The 21,265-nt window shown below is 40.9% G+C and overlaps 1 protein-coding gene across 1 annotated transcript; it reads left to right on the top strand.

Annotated features, from left to right (window-relative positions):
• Positions 1 to 327: 327 nt before the first annotated feature.
• pcsk7 (proprotein convertase subtilisin/kexin type 7) lies at positions 328 to 20,451 on the top strand. The gene is made up of 17 exons (XM_034701675.1): positions 328 to 459; positions 3,116 to 3,447; positions 5,429 to 5,671; positions 6,396 to 6,530; positions 6,679 to 6,844; positions 7,533 to 7,623; positions 7,836 to 7,890; positions 8,060 to 8,198; positions 8,575 to 8,675; positions 11,092 to 11,259; positions 12,919 to 13,023; positions 13,149 to 13,251; positions 16,242 to 16,398; positions 17,571 to 17,665; positions 17,763 to 17,868; positions 18,079 to 18,196; positions 19,008 to 20,451. The coding sequence occupies exons 2-17, from the start codon at positions 3,175 to 3,177 to the stop codon at positions 19,281 to 19,283; spliced, it is 2,331 nt and encodes a 776-aa protein (XP_034557566.1). The 5' UTR covers positions 328 to 459; positions 3,116 to 3,174; the 3' UTR covers positions 19,284 to 20,451.
• Positions 20,452 to 21,265: the final 814 nt, after the last annotated feature.

The following is a 21,265-nucleotide window of genomic DNA, read 5'->3' as shown; positions in this document are numbered from 1 at the left end:
AACCACAAAAGATTAAAGATTTAGATAATTAAAGTTATGGAAGGATAAAATATATAAGATCCTGCCTCTGATACGACCCAAAAAGGGAATAAAAACAGCGTTTAGAAGATTAAAACGTGATGTACTAAAACTGATTCATTGTAGAGAGAGATTATTTTACAGCAGGGGCTACATACAAACATTGTGACACTGAAGCTTGAAATTAATCAAATGGATTGAGTTCATAACCAACAAAATACATTTATGTAGGACAGTGTATTCTAAAGGGTGCAGTATTTATACAGTGCAGTACCGATGCTGTGCCTCTGAGCCAATCAGGTAGCACGCACATTTACGTATGTACGGTATGACGTAATACGTTTAGTTTGTGAGTTGTATTTTGCGGAAGTGAAATGACAAGCTCAACATTACACAAAAAAATCGCAAGGAGCAGATGAGAGAAACACGTTTAATAGAAAGGTAAGATTTACCTTGTAAAATGACCTTATTCTTTCATGACTAATGTTTCGACTTGATGTATTTAATATCTAAAAATGAGCGTCAGGGCACTAGCTAATTTACCATGACAACAACAGTGCCTCGGCTATAACACGAGTCCAAGTTCTCCAGACTTTACCTCCATTGTTTTAAGCTTATGTTAGTAAATGTTAATTGTTACACTCTTAACCATAGCTGTAAAGTTTGAGCGTCACATTGGCAGATTATTACATTATTAACCTCCTTAGCTAGCTGCCCAACAAGCTAGCTGCCCGGCTAAATACAAAACTAAACAATCAGCAGAATGGAGAGCTAGCTTACACCAGCCGAGCAGGGAGGTAACAGGTTCGATTACACGAGGTGAAGCCTCTTTTATACAGTCTATGGGTGAAGCCAATACAGACACAAAACAGGTGGTTCCTAAAAATATCACATAAAAGGGTGTATAACGTGAGGAGCTTAACGTGAAGATCACAGATGTTGTTAATGTGACGATGTTTCAAACAGCTGAAGGTAATCTGTCACTCTGTGTTTCCGATTCAGAGGTATTTAAGTTATTATTTAATAATGAAGTCAGGTATTTGGCTACAGAGCAACGGATCTGCCCTGAAACATTATCCGATATCTCTGATCAATATCCACACACCGAATACCCTTCACATATACTGTATAACAACACTATCATCTGGAAAAAAATACTGTTTGGTTGTCTTTGTAATACATGTGGCTGTGTTAAAACAATAATATTTGATTTATTATTCTAGCTCATGACCAATTATAGTAGATTAAAAATGTCTTTTTTTGCTTTGACTTCTCAGACTGAATTTACTTTTGATTATTATTATTATTTTAAACTCTTATTCGTTAGTTTTTTGGAAAATGCTTTGTTATAGATAAGTGTTTTATTCAAATTTGTTTTTATCATTATTATTATTATTTATTTATTTGTAAGAAATGTGCTTCACAAAAGTGAGGGTCCAAGTGATAGGGTGAGTAACAAGGTTACTACTACAACAGCAGCAAAGACAGTGAAAATGATTCATTAATAAGAACAACATTAAGACAGTTACAAAAAATATTAATACAAATAAATGAAAAAAACACTAACAATTAAACAAAAAAACAAAAATCAAAACAGTAAACAGTAAAGAAATAAAAAATTAGTAATACAATAGATCAAACCGAAATGATACATCACATTGCAAGAGGCAAGTGCAAATAAATAGGAGAGCAATCATGGTACCTGTTAATTTCCATGGGGTAATCAACATGTTTTGTGTCTTGAGAAAGTAAACATGTGTATGAGGGTATGAAGGTGAGTGCACAGGTGGTGGTGGGTTCCTATAAGATTAAAAGGAAAGGGAGAATAAGTCAAGTCAAGTCAAACTTTATTTATATAGCACATTTAAAAAACAACCACAGTTGGCCAAAGTGCTGTACTTGCTTAAAAACACAATCAATAGAAACAAAAAGGAATTAAAAAATAATAGATATAGATAAAAGAAAAAGCCACAATAAATAAAAGCAAAATAAAATGTTGGATGTCTAGCTCAACAGGTATTAAAAGCCAATGCAAAGAGGTGCTATCTCGTGGTTCTTATCTTTAGTGATTTTTTTTATTTCTTGTAATACAGGATATTGTTAGGGGCAAGGGCAGGTGTTGTGACTTAAAACTGAAAACATCACATCATAAAATGAAAGTATCGAAATACAAAAAATGAACAACCACAATGAAAAACAATCAAACCAAAGAGGAAATGCGTCGGTCAGGGTGCTTGTGTCGTTGGAAACTCTCAGTATGAAGCAGCCACAGATAAAAACCTGGTTCAAGGATGTAAACGAACGATATAATTCCAGTTAGTTATCATTTTATCTTTTTTGCATTGATGAAAAAGTTTGTTTGTTTTGGTCGAGGGTTATAACCTTGCTCCTCGCTATGCAGGTGGCAGTTTTGTGAATGTGATCTCTGAAAGAGCATCAGTCTCACATTGGTGTTAACTTTAGTGAAGGCTTGATATGTGCCTCTGGATACCAGGAGGACCTCAGGTTAACATGGTGCATATCCAGAAATGGAGCTGTTTTAAACTTAGTTAACAGACTTCTACGTGGTGCCTGTGCCTGATCTTCAGCAGTGAAATTTGTCTGGGCAAACAATTGGGCAACAAAATTGTACCGTGTTTATAGTGCTTGGGAGTGACACAGTACACATATCCTCCAAGCAGGTTAATCCAGCCTTGCTTTAGGCTTCTTGTTTTACACTAGCTGCCTCTCTAATATGATAATATGACAGCTCAAGTGAACTGCATGTATGCAAACTGCACCTGTTTATGTCAAAACAAGGGCATGGTTCACTTGAAATCAGAGCGTCTTGTTTGTGTTCTGGTGTTACGGTGCTAATAGAGCAGCGTTTATCTGATGAATCCACTTCACAGCACTGAGAGAAGTGTGATGTAACCGCAGTTTAAAGCCAGCGTGTCTCTCTGAACTGGAGTCCAGTCGTGTGCTGCTGTGAATTTAATGAGTGTCCTCTGAATGCAGCACACAGACGATAATCAACCAGCGGCTCATTCCCAGATTGTCATCATTACTAACGAGACCTTCTTTTCTCCCTGTTTGTCTGTCTCTGTCCCACGTCCAGATTGCTCTTCAGATGAGGAAGGCTTGCCTGGTCAAGCCTGTTTGTCTCCCTCTGTTGCCATGGCAACACCCTACTTTCCCACATTCCTTCTCCTCCTTTTTCTGTCCTCCTTCAGCCTCTTGCTTTTGACCCTGCTACCCTCAGTCTCCCCATCACTTCCCTCTGCGTCCTCTTCTTCTTCTTCTTCTTCTTCTTCTTCTTCCTCACCTTGGCCGTCGCCCTCCTGCGGCATGTCTCAGGCCTGGGCTGTTCGTCTCCATGCTGGCTCACATTATGAAGAGGACGAAGAAGAAGAACAGCGCTCTCTGCACTTGGATGGGATAGCCAACAGGGTAGATTAATGTTTCTTACACATTTGTTGCACATGCACAGGATGCAGCTTCCTGATTTTTGTCCTGTAATTTAAAACGTCTGTAAGAATGTAGGAGGGCTGCCGTGTTCCCTCACATGTGGGGGTCTGTCGTTCCTTTGAGAAATACATTTGTTGTTTTGTTCCCTTCTGCAGATTTTCTGTGTAGTAGAACATCACTTCTGAGACCACAGCTGCAGTCTGACACATTTTGTTGTTGATAGTGTGATGTCTCATTGCTTCAAGGGAATCTCTTCAAATTCTGCACAAACTTTGACTGAGAAATGAACATGAATGAAGTACATTTTAAAGGTCAAAGTTCAGAGGCTAAAGATTTTAATGCGATTTCACAAAATACGTTTTTTTTCTTCTTTTCAAGCCAAAAAAGTGAAAAGTTGGCGCCCCAGTGACATCATTTCTGAAAAAGAAACATTTACTGAGACATTATTCCAGGAATAACAGATGAAATAATATCACAGAAGGGATCTTGGATTCTCTACTCCCCTCTATGAAATCATATTCCAGGAACACCTCAGGGAAACAGTCCCTCTTATGTCTCCTTGGACTCAAGGATGGAATGATAAAAATTTGGTGTAAAGATCGAGGCCGTGATGACCTCACATCAGTCCAAATCCAACTCAGCAACAACTGGAGTTAATTTTATAACATCTGGTTCATTTTTATTTTGTGATCCCTCCAAGAGAACAATGTCATCTGCAAACAATCCTCCTGAAGCTCTTCTTCTCGTGTTGCAACAAGGGTTTACTTACAATCACATGCTCTGCACAGAAACACAGAAGCACGTTTTTTGGTATCACATCTCTGCTAAAAAGTGTGACATGATCTCCTTGTTTAGGACCAACTTATGCTGACGTTTTCTTTACTTTTATTGTATTCCTGCAAATACTTTCAGTATATCCTGTGTCCTCTATACCAGGGGTTCCCAAACTTTTCAGCCCGCGACCCCCAACATATAGGTGCCAAAGACTTGTGACCCACACTGTCCCTTAGAGTGGTTCAATGTTGCTTCATACTTCATTGACTTCATACTTTAAAATTAGTTTACCTACACGCACATGTGGCTGTGAATTGACCTTCTGCTACTGATCCTTTTCTTAATGAACTGTTAGCTAACCCTAACTTTAAGAGTCATCTGGCAACAGAGAAAGCCAGAAAAAGAATGAAATATACCTATTTGCAGGGTTTTATTTCAAGTGTAACTACTATTTTTGTTTATATATTTACAATGATGGGTCAAATTACAAAATTTAGATTATTTAAAAAAAAATGCAAAATCTGGACGACATCTCACGACCCCCCATTGGTGTCTCTCTGCCCCTTAATTATCTAAAAATAGTACATTTTACCCATTATAGTAAAAAATATCGACAAAAATAGTAGCTAAACTTGAAATAAAACCATGGAATTAGAAAACGTAATGAGTTTTCTGCCTTTCTTTGTTGCCAGATGTCTTTTAAGTTTAGGGTTAGTGAACAGTTAATTTTCAAAAGCATCAGTAGCAGCAGGTTAATTCATAACTGCACAGGAAACACAGACACATGCTCATATAGGTAGGCTAACTTTCTCCAGACTCGCAAAATGAAGCCACGTTAAATCACTTTGAGGGACAGTGGGGGTCGCGAGTCTTTGGCACCTATATCTCGAGGGTCACAGGCTGAAAAGTTTGGGAACCCCTGCTCTATACCATCCAAAGTTTCACAGTAATGCTGGGGGATGCCACTAGCATCTTGACGGGTGGGCACAAGCATACCACTGAGGCCATTTTTCTAGTATGCATCTCTTTTGTACCGTGCCAGAACCCAAACCTCCATCAGAGTGATTCAAAAGTCCGACAACAACTAACTGTTTTTTTTTAAAGTTTCTTACTTCAGAAAAAGTTTCCCAGTTTTAGCAGAACTGTCCAGTTTGATTTGCACTGATCATCAGTATTCCCTCTGTCCCAGGTAGCGGAGCAGGCTGGGCTGCAGAACCAAGGCCAGATCGGACAGCTGGAGGGACACTATCTGCTGTGTTCTGTCAAACCTGGGTTTGGATCTATGGCGGATGTCTGGAATAAGAGATTCCAGCCCGGGGATGTCCTGGCAGCTCATCCTCATGTACTCTGGTACTCCAAAGAGAGGGTGCTCAGCCGCTCCAAGAGATCTCTGGCATTCAATGATCCCCACTACCCTAAACAATGGCACCTGGTGAGACTTTAGTCTGCTATACTTCATCATTTCCCCACTCACAGTTTATCTAGTGAGTAAGTCTCGCCTTAGATGAGTACTAGACATAAATGAACAGTCTGTTAAGAGTGGGTAAATCTTCTTTGAGCTACTTCATGCTATCACTTTCCTTCTTGAGTAATTTTAGATGTAAGTTGAGGAAACACAAACTGGATCTCCTTTTTTCTTTGTTTCATTTTGGAAAAGGAACAGAAAAACAAAACAAGACACCTTGGTAAATAAATTGATAAGCTATGAATCCCCTTTTCAGCCCGAGTTTGTTTACATTCCTGATTATCAGACCTAAAATAATGCAGGATTAACAATGTGTAGTTAATATTTGTACATTCATGGATGTATTGAAACCAAAGAAAACTAGAACTGAACTTTCAGTCTGCTCCTGTTTTTTTTCAGAAATAATAATTATCTCATTTATAGTTTAAATCACTCACAATTTATAAATCCTACTTTAGTATGTTGTTATGATTTGAACACTCTTCAAGTAGACCCAGAAGCAGATCAATAGACCAGGGAAGAAGGGTTAAAGGAGGCTTTGTTGCTAATGTTTTCTCAGGAGAAACTGGCTGATTAGAATACCACAGCCTAAATATAAACATCATCTGGCTTTGTTGCATTTCAAATATATGACAGTAGATAGGAAATAGTATAATGCATCCACTTTTAACCCCCCTTTCCTCCTTTGCAGCACAATGACCTCAATAAGGGTTTGGACATCAATGTAACAGGAGTGTGGGAGCGCAACATCACTGGCCGAGGAGTCACAGTGGTGGTGGTAGATGACGGGGTGGAGCACACACACCAGGACATCCAGGCCAACTATGTGAGTCAACACTAAGAGTGCTGGTGGTTTCATTGTCTCATCTCTAGTGTTCAGGCAAAACTTTGAATTTGTCCTGTTCCCTTCAAACCCTTTACTTCAGATTATTATCACCCTGATACTTTCATTAATAATTGTTGTATCCTCTCAGAGTCCAGAGGGCAGCTACGACCTGAACTCCAATGACCCAGACCCCATGCCTCATCCAGACATCCACAGCGACAACCACCACGGGACACGATGTGCCGGAGAGATCGCAGCCGTTCCAAATAACAGCTTCTGTGCTGTTGGGGTGGCTTATGGCAGTAAGGTGGCAGGTGAGAACCAGAGGCTGTTATTAAGGAGCTAGTGTTTGAAACATAGACTCTTTAAAAAGACCGAGGACATAGCAGCGCCCCCAAAAAAAACAAGCCAAAACATCTTGATCTCCCCCCTGGCTGTTGACTGGCTTCAGAGCAGCTCATCAAGCCCGCCTCCTCCACATTAACAAGACAGGACATGGGTCCGACAAGAAAATTTAAATATTTATTAAACACATTTTCTCAGACCTAGTTTCTGTCATCATACTCAACTTTTATCTGTCTGTCTGAGTGTTCATTCTTCTAAGAAGTAAAGTCCTTATCAGTTATTAGATGTCATAAAGAGGGCGTGTAACATCATGACTCACAGCTGTGTTGACAAAGGGGGACTCCTGCAAAACTGTGTAACAACATGGCAGAGTAGAGGAGGGACAACAGGAGAATATGTAATAAGCACAAACACAAGAGTCATTGAACTTCATATAATAATGAGTGTCTGCTTCAAACAACAGAGGAAGTTATTCTGCTATAGAAGGTACCAACTTTAAGGGGATCTAAGAGTACTAGGGGGCCAGATTTCAATATCAATATATTGCCAGTGTAAGATCCTAGCAATATTTTGGCTTCACTTTCTACAGCAACAGGAGATGGGAATGCAGTACGTCAGTGTTGTTGAAACATCTCTCTATTGTTGTTTTCTGTTCAGGTATCAGAGTCCTGGACGGCCCCCTGACTGACAGCCTGGAGGCTGTGGCCTTCAACAAGCACTACCAGGTCAACGACATCTACAGCTGCAGGTAACAGTATTTTCTGTATGCCCATATTAGGTATTTCCTATAATTAACCTATAATAAACAGTAAACCTTTACATTTGAGGACATACACATCTGTGTTTCTTAATATGATAAGTCTATGTTGCTATTTCATTTATGGTTACAGAATATTGTTTCATTGTGCCAAATTGTGAAACTCTGTCTTAGATTTTGGTTTGTACATTTGTCTCCTTCAGTTGGGGTCCAGATGATGATGGACACACTGTGGATGGACCACATCCTCTGGGCAAGGTAAGCAAAAGGCACCTTTTTGTCCTGCAGGGGGCAGCACACCACAACAGATCAACTGCAGAGGAACAGAAATGCAGAAAATAATCATCCGGTGCTTTCAATCAGTTCCTTATGTTATAAAGTACAATCTTTCCTCTTAATGTGAACACGTGTTTTCTTCTTCCCTCAGGCAGCACTGCAGCATGGGGTGATAGCAGGCCGGAAAGGCTTTGGCAGCATCTTTGTGGTGGCCAGTGGCAATGGAGGTCAATATAACGACAACTGCAACTATGATGGATACGCCAACTCCATCTACACCATCACAGTTGGTAAGACGCCCGTTTAGGATAAGGATATAAAATGTATACAAGATGTGGAGATTTTCTCATTGTTTCGAAATTAAGGTCAATAAGGAAGTTCCCGAAACTGGTTTTGTTTTCTTTAAATGAGTTATTACTCCCGCTGTGACCCTGATATTATGAAAGAGGCATAGCTTTGGTATCATCCTCTTATCCAACCGGGGTCACATCTGGCTCCAAAAAAACAAGACAGTGACCAACATGCCAAACTTAAGGGTTTAAAACAGTAGTCCACAAACCAATGGATGCCATCACAGTGGCTAAATCCACTTCCGATATACAGCCTGTGGTGTGGACATGTGGGAGAGGGACATGAATTATCACCTTGGATGTGTTTGTGTTTCAGGAGCAGTCGATGAGAACGGCAGGATGCCCTTCTATGCTGAGGAGTGTGCGTCTATGCTGGCAGTCACTTTCAGCAGTGGAGGGACCAAGCTGAGGAGCATTGTAGGTGACAAAAACACACACACACACACACACACACACACACACACACACACACACACACACACACACACACACACACACACACACACACACATAATGATTATGCTGGAGAATGAGAAATAACAGGAAGGGAGGGAAGAAATGATGAACTACCTTAAGGTGGGGAAAAAAATCCTCTTGTAACTTCTTGAAAAGTTGCTCTGATCAGTGACATGAGGAGCCTTCTGTGAGAAACCGTGTGAGGACATAGTCCACCAATACCAGCACAATGTCCCTCAGCATAAATTTGCAACAAATTTGGGGATTTCACCATCTACAGTACATAACATCGTTAAAGATTCAAAGAATCAGGAGATATCTATGTATAAAAAGGACAAGGCTGACAACCAGTACTAAATTACCTTGATCTGCGGGCCTGAGGCGCACTGTGTTAAAAACAGTCATGACTCTGTAGTGTAAATCACAGCAAAAACCATCGGCTGTGAACACAGTTGGTTGCTGCAAGTACAAGTTTGAAGTGTGCTATGCTAAGAGGAAACCATATATCAACATGATTGGCAACATCTCTGCACTCAAGCCCGTTTAAAATGATTGAGGCAAAGTAAAAAACTGCCCTGTTGTCTGGCGGATTGAAATTTGACCTTCTTTTTGGAAATCATGGACACAATGTAAGCTGCTCTTAAGACTGGAGGGACCACTCGGCTTGTTATCATCATACAGATCAAAAGCCAGCATGGCATGGGGATGCATAAGTACCCATGGCATGATTAGCTCACTCATCTGGGATGTCACCGTTAATGCTGGACAACATGTACAGGTTTTGGAGCAACATCTAGACAAAGCCTTCTTCAGGGGAGACCTTTCGTATTTCTGCAGGACAACACACATTCTGCATGTATGTACACACATTCTGCATGTATTACTACAGCACAGCTCCACAGTAGAGGAGTCCTGGTGCTAAACTGGCCTGCCTTCAGTCCTACTGAAAACATTTGGTGCATCATTAAACAAAAATTACACAAAAGAGACCCTGAACTGTTGAGCAGCTGAAATCTTAAATCAGTCAAGATGGGACAACATTTCAAAACTCCAGAAGTTGGACTCCTTTGTTCCCAAACCATCAAACTCTATTATTATCAACATTAACACAGGGTCTCAACTTTTTGGAATTGAGATTGCTTATTTGAATTTCTCTGTATTTAAGAAGTTAAGAAATAGAATTTTAGTGATTGTGACAAATGTTTGAAAGCTTGTCAGAGAGCAGCTCCACATCACGAGGAACAGGAACTATTTCCATCCAACAGAACGGAGAATAATGACATGAATAAGGGCCCATTGAAGCCACTGACCTTTATTTGTTGCTGTTTGTGGCCGTTACTGTGGCAACACAGCTTGGACAAGGGATGTCATTGCCCTTTGGAGAAGAGCCTAACCAGGGTTGGCTCTCTCTGAGCTCTCATCCGCCACCGACCACGGTATACTTAAGGGCCGAGTCCTCACCACACACTGCCCATTGGTATATTATTTGAAGGAAGCCACTCTGGCTAAGGGGGAGAAAATCTGGATAAAGTTGGGGTAAAAAATTTGTCTGTTTGCGTTCTCACATCCATCCCACCTGGGCAATGTCAGGAGATGTATTGAAGGGAAGTGAAAAGGGTCTACTGACAGCTGTCTTGAGTGAACATGACAAACCTTTGTTGCACACACATCACTGTACAGCAGCTTGAGCAGCTGTTGGAAAGCTCCACAGGTTGTCTGCATGTGAACACGTGTAATCAGAGGACCGGGAAAACTTTGACTCTCGAAGCTGCGGTCCGTCTGTCAGAAAGCCTGTCACTAATGTGTGTACCAGCGGGTGGAGTACATCCAAAACATATGCTCATGTGCTCCTTGAATACTGGAAGATTTGACCGTCCTCTAGATCCCACACATGTAGAGCTGTAAGACGCTGTTATTTTGGTCTTTTTAAATTCTAGGATATAAATCTAATCTCTGCTATTAATCTCCTACTTAAGTTTTAAATCCTGACAGGTATTTGGTTCCTAAAACTAATCTACACAGCTGTTCTCTACGTTTTAACAATCCTACTTTTATTAACATTACGTCACCACATGTTCTTTTCTTTCTTCTCCCTTTCATCTCTGTACAGCTGAACCCCTATGCCTTTAAACGTCTGTCACACAGTCCTTCTAATGTACACAGACTGTTGAACTGGAGCCTGTTCTTTTTAACCGCTTTAAACACAGATAGACATGAATAGGTTGTGTTGATTATACTATGTGGAAGGTTTGTGATGGATTAAATCACAGGGGAATGTATACATTCGTCTGAGTGCCTTCAGACTGTTTGTACTGACCTTAAATCTTCACGGTTGACTCGTATCCTCTCCAGTGAGCCTATATTTCTGTCTCTGCAGGTGACATCAGACTGGTCCATGCAGCAGGGGACCGGCTGTACGGAGAGCCACACAGGTACATCTGCCGCGGCCCCCCTGGCGGCGGGAATGGTGGCCCTCATGCTGCAGGTCCGGCCCTGCCTCAGCTGGAGAGACGTTCAGCACATTATTGCGTTCACTGCAACCAAGGTAGGCCTGAAGACGTCTTGATGCATCTCATTATTTGTTACATGCAGGTTGGGTGTAGATACTGAGCTGGACTAAGCGCGAGAATTGAAGCCAATGCGGAAATGTTAAAAACTGCAGTTCATCGAGTGTACACTTGAGGCTGGCTCCGAAAGTAGAGGAAACCACATACACACCAATTAAAAAAAGACGATCTTTACAGCTGAAACATGTTTACAGCCTGGTACAATTTAGAAGATATTGAGATTATGAGTTTTCCAATGAGAGGCACAGCTGACTTGACTGACAGGCAGGAACACTGTAGCTGTCGGCTAGGGGGCTCACAGCCCGCCTCTTTACATCACACTAGCTCAACAGCAGTTAATGTTGAGTTCAACATTTCCAATATGGCAGCCGCCGCCAATTGGCCTCAAAACAGCGCTTCAGAAACAGATGGGTGACATCATGCATACTACGTCCATTATTTATACAGTCTATGGGCTGGACACACAGTTAGAGCTGCCCTGTGGAGCTCTCCTCTCTAAAGATGTTACGTTTACTTCCAATGTTAATCTGCAAAGTGCCCAACAACTGTGTTAAATGCATTTCTGTCTTCAATTTTTGATTCTGTGGAGTTCACATTAATAATGTTGTTTGTTTGTATAGAGCTAAAACAAAAAGACTTTGGAGAAGGCTCAGATTTCAGTGATTAGGATTTCTTTATTGATCATTAGTTAGATTAGGACTATAATACGACTCCCGTGTGTAGCTTCAGACAGTTCATTTAGCTGGATTGTATAAAGACTGGAAACAGGTATAGACAGAGCCTGACTGCTAGAAGATAAAACAATTTGCCTACCATTTTTCCACTTGCATTACATGTTTCCTGGAGGTCAATACTTGCATCTCTGTACAGCTCTGTGTATCTTAATTAATTTAATTAGATTTAATTTGAGTTTATTTGATTAGGACAATTTTCATGAATCAACATTTCAACAGTATGTCTCGATGTAAATATGCCGGAATTAGCACATTCATCCGTAGTCCTAAGGCAGGTACTTACATAAAACATGAAACAACAAGATTTAAAATGACAGGATGTCACAAGACAATAAACAGGACACTACATGAACTGACTTAAAAACAACTTTTACATACAAAACATACACTTTAGTTACATTATAAAAACAGGAGGGAAGGTGAGGCCAAAGCCCCCGGGAACGTCCATCAAAAGAGAAAACAGATTATTCATGTGCACATGACTGGTTTGTTTTTAATGTTTAAGTGTTTTTTTTAAAGGTACCATACTTCTCAAGCTGCCTAATGTGAGCTGGTAGTTTGTTCCAGGACTGTGTGCCTCTGACAGGCACTACCATCTGACTGAATTTGGTTTTACGTCTCAGTACATCACAGTCTCCTCTTGTTTTTGCTCTAGTATTTATAATATTAATTAATATTGATATTAATATTGTGGGGTTTTTGTGATAAATTTGATCAATGACAGAGGGGCAAGCCCATTTAAAACTTTAAAAACAAGACTAATGTGAGTGTAGGTTTGAACATTTTCAGTGCTTAAAATATTGTACTTCCTGACTATGTTGCAATAATGAAAATGAAGAATTATTGAATCACAACACCAAAAGTAAACCTGACTCTGTGTTATCTCGGCTTTTGTTTCAATAGTGTGACAGCAGTGCAGGCTGGGGGAAGAACGGAGCCGGGTTTCACCACAGCCACCAGCACGGCTTCGGTCTGCTCAACGCGTGGAGACTCGTCAATGCTGCCAAGGTACATCACTAACATTCCCAGGAATGTCTCTTTACACCAGCTCTGTCTACCAGTAATCTAGTGAAGGCTTTAAAGCATTGATCTAAGTTGCCACCAGAGCCTAGAATCTTCTCCTCTCCCGTCAGGTCTGGGAGTCAGTGCCGTTTCTGGTGTCCTATCAGAGCTCAGTGATAAAGGAGGAAACGACCATCCCAGCAAATTCTGACCATCTGATCCGCACCTGGAAAGGTAACCCTGTCTGCTCCTCTCTCACTCTCTCAGCTTTCTATTGGACAGCTGATGATCCAGTTTACATTCTGCACTACACAGCTCCCTCTCTCCCTCCCTCCCTGCTCTTCAGTCAGTCTGCCTCTCCATATTAGGTCATGTTCTTCTGTTGTGAGTTCCTGCATCCACATTCAAACACTGTTTGAGATTTTAAAGATGGCCTCTGTTTATTTTTCTGTTTTTTTCTTCATTTTTTCTCAAATCTCGTTCTGTATTTTCCTCTCCTTTTCTTTTCTTATTCTTTTCCACGTCTCACCACCGTGATCCTCTCATATTTGTCTATCTGCTCTTTCTCCCTCATACACTCTTTCACTTGTACTCATGGTGACCTCACTAAATGTTCCCTCTTTCTCTCTCCTCCCTCGATCTCTATCTTTGACTTTTCTATGGCTCATTCCCAGTCAGGAGGAGAGCCAGAGAGCTGTCTCTGTGTGTGTGTGTGTGTGTGTGTGTGTGTGTGTGTGTGTGTGTGTGTGTGTGTGTGTGTGTGTGTGTGTGTGTGTGTGTGTGTGTGTGTGTGTGTGTGTGTGTGTGTGTGTGTGTGTGTGTGTGTGTGTGTGTGTGTGTGTGTGTGTGTGGTCTTATGCAACAGGAGTTTCTGAGGGGCAGAGCAAAGTTCTTATCCCAGACTCCCAACTGCACTGCATATTTTTCCTTCTAATCCTGTGTGCAGTCAGCCTTTCCTGAAAGGCTTTTAGTCCCTGACAAAGTTTAGCAGCAGCAGTCTTTGTTTTTGTAGTTGGTATTCTGGCTGATAGATTGGGTCACTACTGTAAATGTGTAGTTCTGTGTTTGTGCACACAGAAGAAAGGACTGTTTTGACCGAGTGCTGAGCGGTTACACCCGTGCTGTCAGTCCTATGAGGTGGGGAGTGGGTTTGATTATTGTTTTCAGGAAATGAAGCAGCTGGGAAAGAGTGTTTTAGTGAAAGTGTCTGATTTATGAAGGCTTTGAGGGAGAACACATGAGGAAGGACAAAATGTTCAGCTACAGAAAGCACTGAATCTCTTTTTTCTAGTCAGCAAAGTTTGCTCAGAGGTTATGATCACAACATTTATTTCAGGTGCCCAGACAAGCAAATTTGTCCCCACCCTCATCCCTCAATGATTTGTTTTTTTTCTTTTGAAGCTTTTAATTTGGTCGTGTTGAACAGATTCATGGATAGAAGTTTGAATTATTTGCATTCCCATGTACTTTATACCTGCTTCTTAATTTCCCGTATTTATGAGAGATTAGCAAGCATACTTTCATCACATGGGTACAAAGGCATTAGATGTAAGCAAAGCATGTCAGAGTCACACACACACACACACACACACACACACACACACACACACACACACACACACACACACACACACACACACACACACACACACACACACTCATGATTCTCTAACAATTTTCAAGAAAACTGGATTGAACTCAAAATTTAAATAACTGTTATTTTATTTCAATTCTCAGATATGGACAGTTGCAATATATTTCTGCTCTTATATTTCTTTGTAAACAAAGTAATCTTTTTTCATTTTTAAGGGGTGTTTAACTCAAATAAAACCACTGCACACTTTTTTTCAGCACCTTGCAAAAACACTAAAATGACCGTACAAAAATACCTTGTTGGAAAATTTCAGAACAATTATAGAGAAATGGAAAGTGAACGATTCCCAAATGAAACTATTAAATACTGAAACAAATCAGGTAAATCTCTTTAAATAAACTAAAGTGCAGCTTATGCTCCTGGCTTGGAATTGACATGTTTTTCTTCAGGAATATCAGGGAAAGCCAAAATGCTGTCGTACCTCAGACTGTAAACACAAAGCTGCATCCTGACCTGCTCGGTCTTCACCTGCTGCCGCCATGCCTGTTACGCTCAACTCAGCGAGTGATGAGAGAGCAGCGCAAGAGACTTCATGATGTTGAACAAGCGGAGTGAAATGCAGATAGCGCCTTCTACTGTTTGAAAATAATATCGCAATACAAATTTTGTTGAATCGATTTTAAACCTCCCTTATTTGTGTGGATTTTTTACAGTCTTGTGATATTTCCATACATCCCTACCTCTGGCAGTAGTCCCCCCCCTCAACTACCCAACCCAGTGTCCCATGGACTTCTGGAGTAAAGTTCATTCAGTCCACCTCTAGTTTACCTCAGCTTAATTTCAAAATTCATGAGATATCATGTTGAATTAATATGTTGAGTCAAAAGTTTAATTTAATCCTGCAGACAACCCAGAAGTATCAGAGCTTTGGAAATGCATACAGAGTCCCTGAGTGCATCCACAGGGGAGTTTTCCTATCACAGCATCTCCACCAACATTTTTTTATTTCCTCTTCTCTTCCTCTATATATCTTTTGCATACCCTTTTGTTTATGTTCACTATGTTCGCTCACTTTCCACTCGTCTCATATCCTGACCATCTCTCCCCACCTCCCTCCTTTACATCTGATGATCCGTCCCTCCCTCCCTCCACACCTCTGTTTACACTCCCCGCTCCCTCGTCCCTTTGCGTCCCTCCCTGCCCTCAGGGTGTGTGCACCCCTACATGGTCAGACAGCACCACGGCTCATTAGTAGTCACAATCCAGGAAATACCGAGAAATTAGCGCACACTTCCAGTCGCAGGATGGGAGGTGGTCGGGAAGAGTGAGTGATAAGAGTCTCAAGTGAAAGTAAAGGAGGAAGGTCCAGAGCTTAATAGAGATTAAAAATAAGATTTTTTACATTTCTGAATATTTCTAATTCAAATGTAGACTCACCCTGACATGTTTCTAGGCTGGTAGTTTAACCCTCCCTGTCACCTCCTACTTAATGTGGCTCTGTTGGCCTGGCGGTTTAAGTGCACACTCTATATACAGAGGCAACAGTCCTTGTCGCAGCGCCGCAGTTTTAATTGGTCAAATACTCATACTTAAACACTCACACAGTTAGATGCTCTCTCCTCTTCTTCAGTCTCCTCAGATGACCTCAAACATTCTGGGATGGAGACATTGGAGCATGTTGCTGTTACCCTGACGATAACCCACCCTTGCCGTGGCAATGTGGAGGTTGTGTTGATCTGCCCCAGCGGTATCTCTTCAGTCATTGGAGCACGGCGTGCCATCGACAGGTACAGACACACACAAGGGAACCCATGCCTCAGTTTCGTTCTGAGAACGCAAAGTTAAATCAGAGGTTTACAGTTTTTCTCAATTGTTTACACACAAATACTGGCACTTGAGACCCAATGACCACAACATGTAACCCATGCACCAACCCCCTGAACCAATTCTGCTAAACTACAAGCACAATTCCTGCTTTACACTCAAATTGCAGTTCTAAAACACACTTTTTTCAAAACACTACACACAGTTCTCTGCATTTGACACAATTTTCATGAAGAAAATCTCTTGTTTTCACAAGGAACACACGGTCATTCAAAATCTAAAGTTAAATGCCCTACTATGCACATTGACTCATCACATGGGAAAACACCTGTCACACAGTTTTACAATTTACAAGAGCTTTATTTCCCCCGCTGCTTGGCCAGGGAAAACATTGCTTGTGATGTTGATGAGGTGCTGTGGCCAGACCGAAATAGAGAGGATGCAGCATAGTTTTTTTTTTTTTTACTGTAACTGTATACACTAAATTATTCTGTTGTTTTGTTTGTAGACCACAGTATGTGCAACTTTGTGTTGGTTGGGATGTACACTTTGTACATTGTTTTTTTGAGGGGGGGAATACAATATATTTGTTACCGTGTATTTGTGTGTTTGGAGTATAAAAACAATATTCTAAAATATTTTACAACACACTTATGTATGTACTGTCTATAGTAAGTGTAACACTGAACAAAAAGAAGGCCTAAGTCATTATAATGAATGGAGAAGAAGTGTTTTCAATTCATCAGAGTGTTTTACATTGAGCACATCAGTGTTCAACTGGTTCTTATAAATGTCTATTCATATGAAGGTCTGTGTGTGTCATTTGAAAACAAAATACAATTTTGAGAAGAAATAACATTGTTTTGAATGTAAAGTTTCATTTTGCAGGAGAACTGAGGGGTTTTGCCAATTGTGTGTGTTTTTTTATTTGTGTGTACAGTTCTGAGAGTATGAGGCATGCTTTCAGAAAATGTGTGTAAACAATGGAGAAAAGCTGTAATTTAAAAAAAAAAGGAAGAGAAAGTTAGCTGTAGCCATTCATAACAACACTTTGGATGGTTAAACCCTGGTCGTATGAAATGAGTGTTTTTGAAGTGTCGTCTAATTGAGTGTTGTCTTTGTGTTTTGTCCTCAGAGACCCCGCAGGGTACCAGGACTGGACGTTCTCCACTGTGCGCTGCTGGGGAGAGAGAGCTGAAGGCCAGTACATGCTGAAGATATCAGACCACAGTAAGCCACCTCTTCTCAAATAGACACATCTGTACACTGTGTATCCCCCCCTGCCTGCGCTGACCCCCCCCTCTCTTTCCCCTCTCTGCTCCTGCAGAAGAGTCGTCGACTGTACAGTGTGCTGCTGCGGGCGTGTTAAAGCAGTGGGCTTTGACCCTGTACGGCTCCTCCATGACTTTCAACGAGGTCAAGGAGAGGCAGGCGTAAGACTCCAAGTCTATTTCTTTTTTTTTCATGCCTTCTGGATTCTCTTCAGATCATTTGTTTAGTTTGTGATTTTCCTGCCTTTACAGTAGGTCTTCTCTTTTCTGCTTTTATAACCATTTTAATATAACAACATAGAATAGGAAGTACTTGACATACAGTCTTGAAATGTGTTCTGCATTTTGATTGGCTTGTGCATTGATTGACAGGCTGGTGGAGGAAGCTATGAGTGGGAAGTATCTGGACAGCAGCTTCTCTCTGCCCTGCCCGCCAGGCCTGGACATCCCCTCAGAGATAATCAGCCCCTTCACTTCCAACAGCCTCAAGGTAAACTGGATATTCTCTCTCCTCCTCTGGCTTCTCTCAAATCCTGCAGGCCACAGTTCCCTTTCTAATCTGTCAGTCACATGAGGTCATACACTAAACTCTCAGAACTATATTCCCTGAAGTCAGAAAAACAATAAACTGGATTTACCATACCATTCACTATAAATGTAACAGGTGGAGTTTGGGCCTATTTCTCAAAGTAAGCTCACTTTATAGGAAACTACAGGAGGATTTATTTTAAATGTTGCTGCATGCAGTACGGATGTCAGCTAAACGGAGGGATTAGCCTCCTTTTTGTTCATTTTCATACTCTTGTACTGATTAGATTAACTTTATTACTTTTTGACATTATGACAAACACAACTCTGTTTCTGAAACACTCAATAGACATGGAGCAGGATTTTAAGATTCATGTTGGGAGTTCAGCTTTGCAGGTTACATTTCAGGACTGAATGATATCACCTGTAAAGGCAAAAACTTTCAGTTATAGTCTAAACCTGTCCGTACTTATTGGACCTGAGGGAGGGATTCTGACTTGGAAGTTACATTTATTGACTGTCAGGGAAAAATATGTGTACTTTTCACCTTTCTTGTAAAAAATCCACAACATGACATTGATTACTTTGTAAAAAGGACATATGTAAAGCCTAAAATAGCCTCTTTGTCTACATCATGCTAACTGATCCCATAGATATCCAGTAGTCGCTCTAAGCTAAACTGATCTCAGTCTTCTTATTGCATGCAAAAAAAAATATTGTTTTGATGATGTAATCAACCTCTCCCTCTCTCCTCTTCTTCTCCTCCCCTCCAGTTCCTGCTGTTACTCGGCTGCTTTGCCCTCTTCTGGTCTCTATACTACACACTGGAGGTCACGCTGGCCCACGTGTACCTGCGCGGCCTTTTCTGCTTGGGCAGGAGACGGGGCGCTCCCCGGAACAAGAGGGGGCGCAGAGGGAGAGGACCAGAGGAGGCGATGGGCGAGGGGGAGGAGGAGGATGAAGACGGGGACTCGGGGGTGGAGTTGCATGCCGTGCTGGACTCTGACGCCAAAGTGGCACTTTTAAGCGGAGAGCGGACAGCTACATAGCACTGAGCCAGTTGACTGTGCTCTTGTGGCATCTCAGGCTTTCACTCCTCCCCACCCAGCCTCCTACACTGCCTCTGACGCCAGTCTACCTTACCTGTGGTGGTGGGAGGGTCTCGGTCTGGATCACAGACTGACTTGACTATGAAGTCCTTTTTTTTTTGTCCTTGTCTGCATTCCCCAAAATCGAGGCCTTGTTTTAAAATCTAAGTTTCTGCTGTGCTGGCAAATGTGGGAGTGGCTGCCTGCTTTTACACTCCCATCCTTTTAACCACCGTCATCAGAAGGAAAGATGATCCAATGAGGAAGACATAGTTTGGTTATATTTCCTATGAGGGCTATGTTTTAGTTTGAGCAAGGGTGAGGCATGATTGGAGAGGTACCTTAAAGGGTCTAACATCTTGTTATAGTGGCACACTTCCATGAGAGAAAGTGTGTAAGCAAGTGGTCTGTGTACACTGATGTGTCCCCCGAAACAGAACTGAGGTTAGAATGTGGGGGGATACACTTTACAGACACCTGTGGAGTAACTCTACCAAGGGAAAGATAATGACATGATGTGCACTACAGAAAGGAAAAAATCTGCTGTGTGTGTGTGTGTGTGTGTGTGTGTGTGTGTGTGTGTGTGTGTGTGTGTGTGTGTGTGTGTGTGTGTGTGTGTGTGTGTGTGCATTGTGTGCATTGTGTGCATTGTGTGCATTGTGTGCATTGTGTGCATTGTGTGCGTGATGACATGACTGAGTGTGCTTGAAATATGCAAGGTCTTCCATGAAAAAGTGTCCTCAAACGTGAGCGAGGGCACTGATGTATTTTAGGAAACAGATTTATTTTATGAGGTGTTATTTTTATGCGTTTTATTTTCAAGTCTGGGGTTTTATTATTATCCGTGGGTTATCAACCAACTACTGATTCAAAACTTGAAGTGGGGTTTTCAGAGTGTGGTACTTGTATATGTATTTTTATATGAAGTGTAATATATACACATTGTGTGCCTGCTGTACATATCTATACTGTGTTTCATGATTTCTACAAAGTGTTTTTAAGAATGAATTAAAGAGATCTAATTTTTTTATGTAAAGGAGTGTTTGGGTTGGAGATAGAAACTGTGTTTTGCTGTGCAAGTCACAGATGGTCTGAATGGAAATAAAATCATTGTTGTGCGAAAATAAAAGTGTCCGTTGTGTGAATCAAAATGTGTTTCAGGTGATAAAATGAAGGCAAAACATCCATTAGAATCGTGATTTCGTAATTAACATCATTCATATAAGTATTAACTCTGCAAACATGATAATATCATGGTAGCTCTTAGTGAATAAGTTGAGCAAGATTCATTTCAGCACTGTAATCCTCTTAGTTTAGCTTGTTAGCGTGCTGAAACTGGCTTATTTGCAACGTCATTACATTTGCAAATGTTTGATCGTAAACCGAAGACTGTATCTTCAGTCATTTTTCTAAAATCACCAAACTAACATAACTTAAAACTCCTAATAAGTAACATTTATTCTAAGAAACAAAACTGCTAAAACATTGATACTAATTAATAAATGCAAAATAAAAGCACGTGTCACTTCTGGTTCTTTTAGGGTAACTTACTCCAAAGTTTGGCACCAAAGAGGTTGTTTTAACCTTTCCACTTAGAGAATTTGAGCAAAATGTGTGAAATTATTTATGTGTTTTTCTAAATTTATTTCATTGTTTGAAAAAAGGCCACCAAAGGATTTGCATTCAAGTTGTTAAATGTTAAATGGACAGTATTTGTCATTGGAGTTGTCTTTCAAGCATTGCATTTTTTAATTATTTTTAAATCACTGGAAGTATTGGCATCGGTATCGGGTGTTGAATAAATTGCCAAAAAAGTATTCGGTATCGTATCGAATCATAAAAGTGTGGTATCACCCAGCACCAGCAGCAACCTCCGGTGTTGAAATATGAAGCCAGAAGTACGGTGGCCCTGAAGGGACCCCTTGACCAACCGATTGAGAGAC

Source organism: Notolabrus celidotus, chromosome 14, assembly GCF_009762535.1.
Source record: "Notolabrus celidotus isolate fNotCel1 chromosome 14, fNotCel1.pri, whole genome shotgun sequence".
Classification (NCBI taxonomy): Eukaryota; Metazoa; Chordata; class Actinopteri; order Labriformes; family Labridae; genus Notolabrus; species Notolabrus celidotus.
This window is presented reverse-complemented; position numbering and strand designations above follow the sequence as displayed.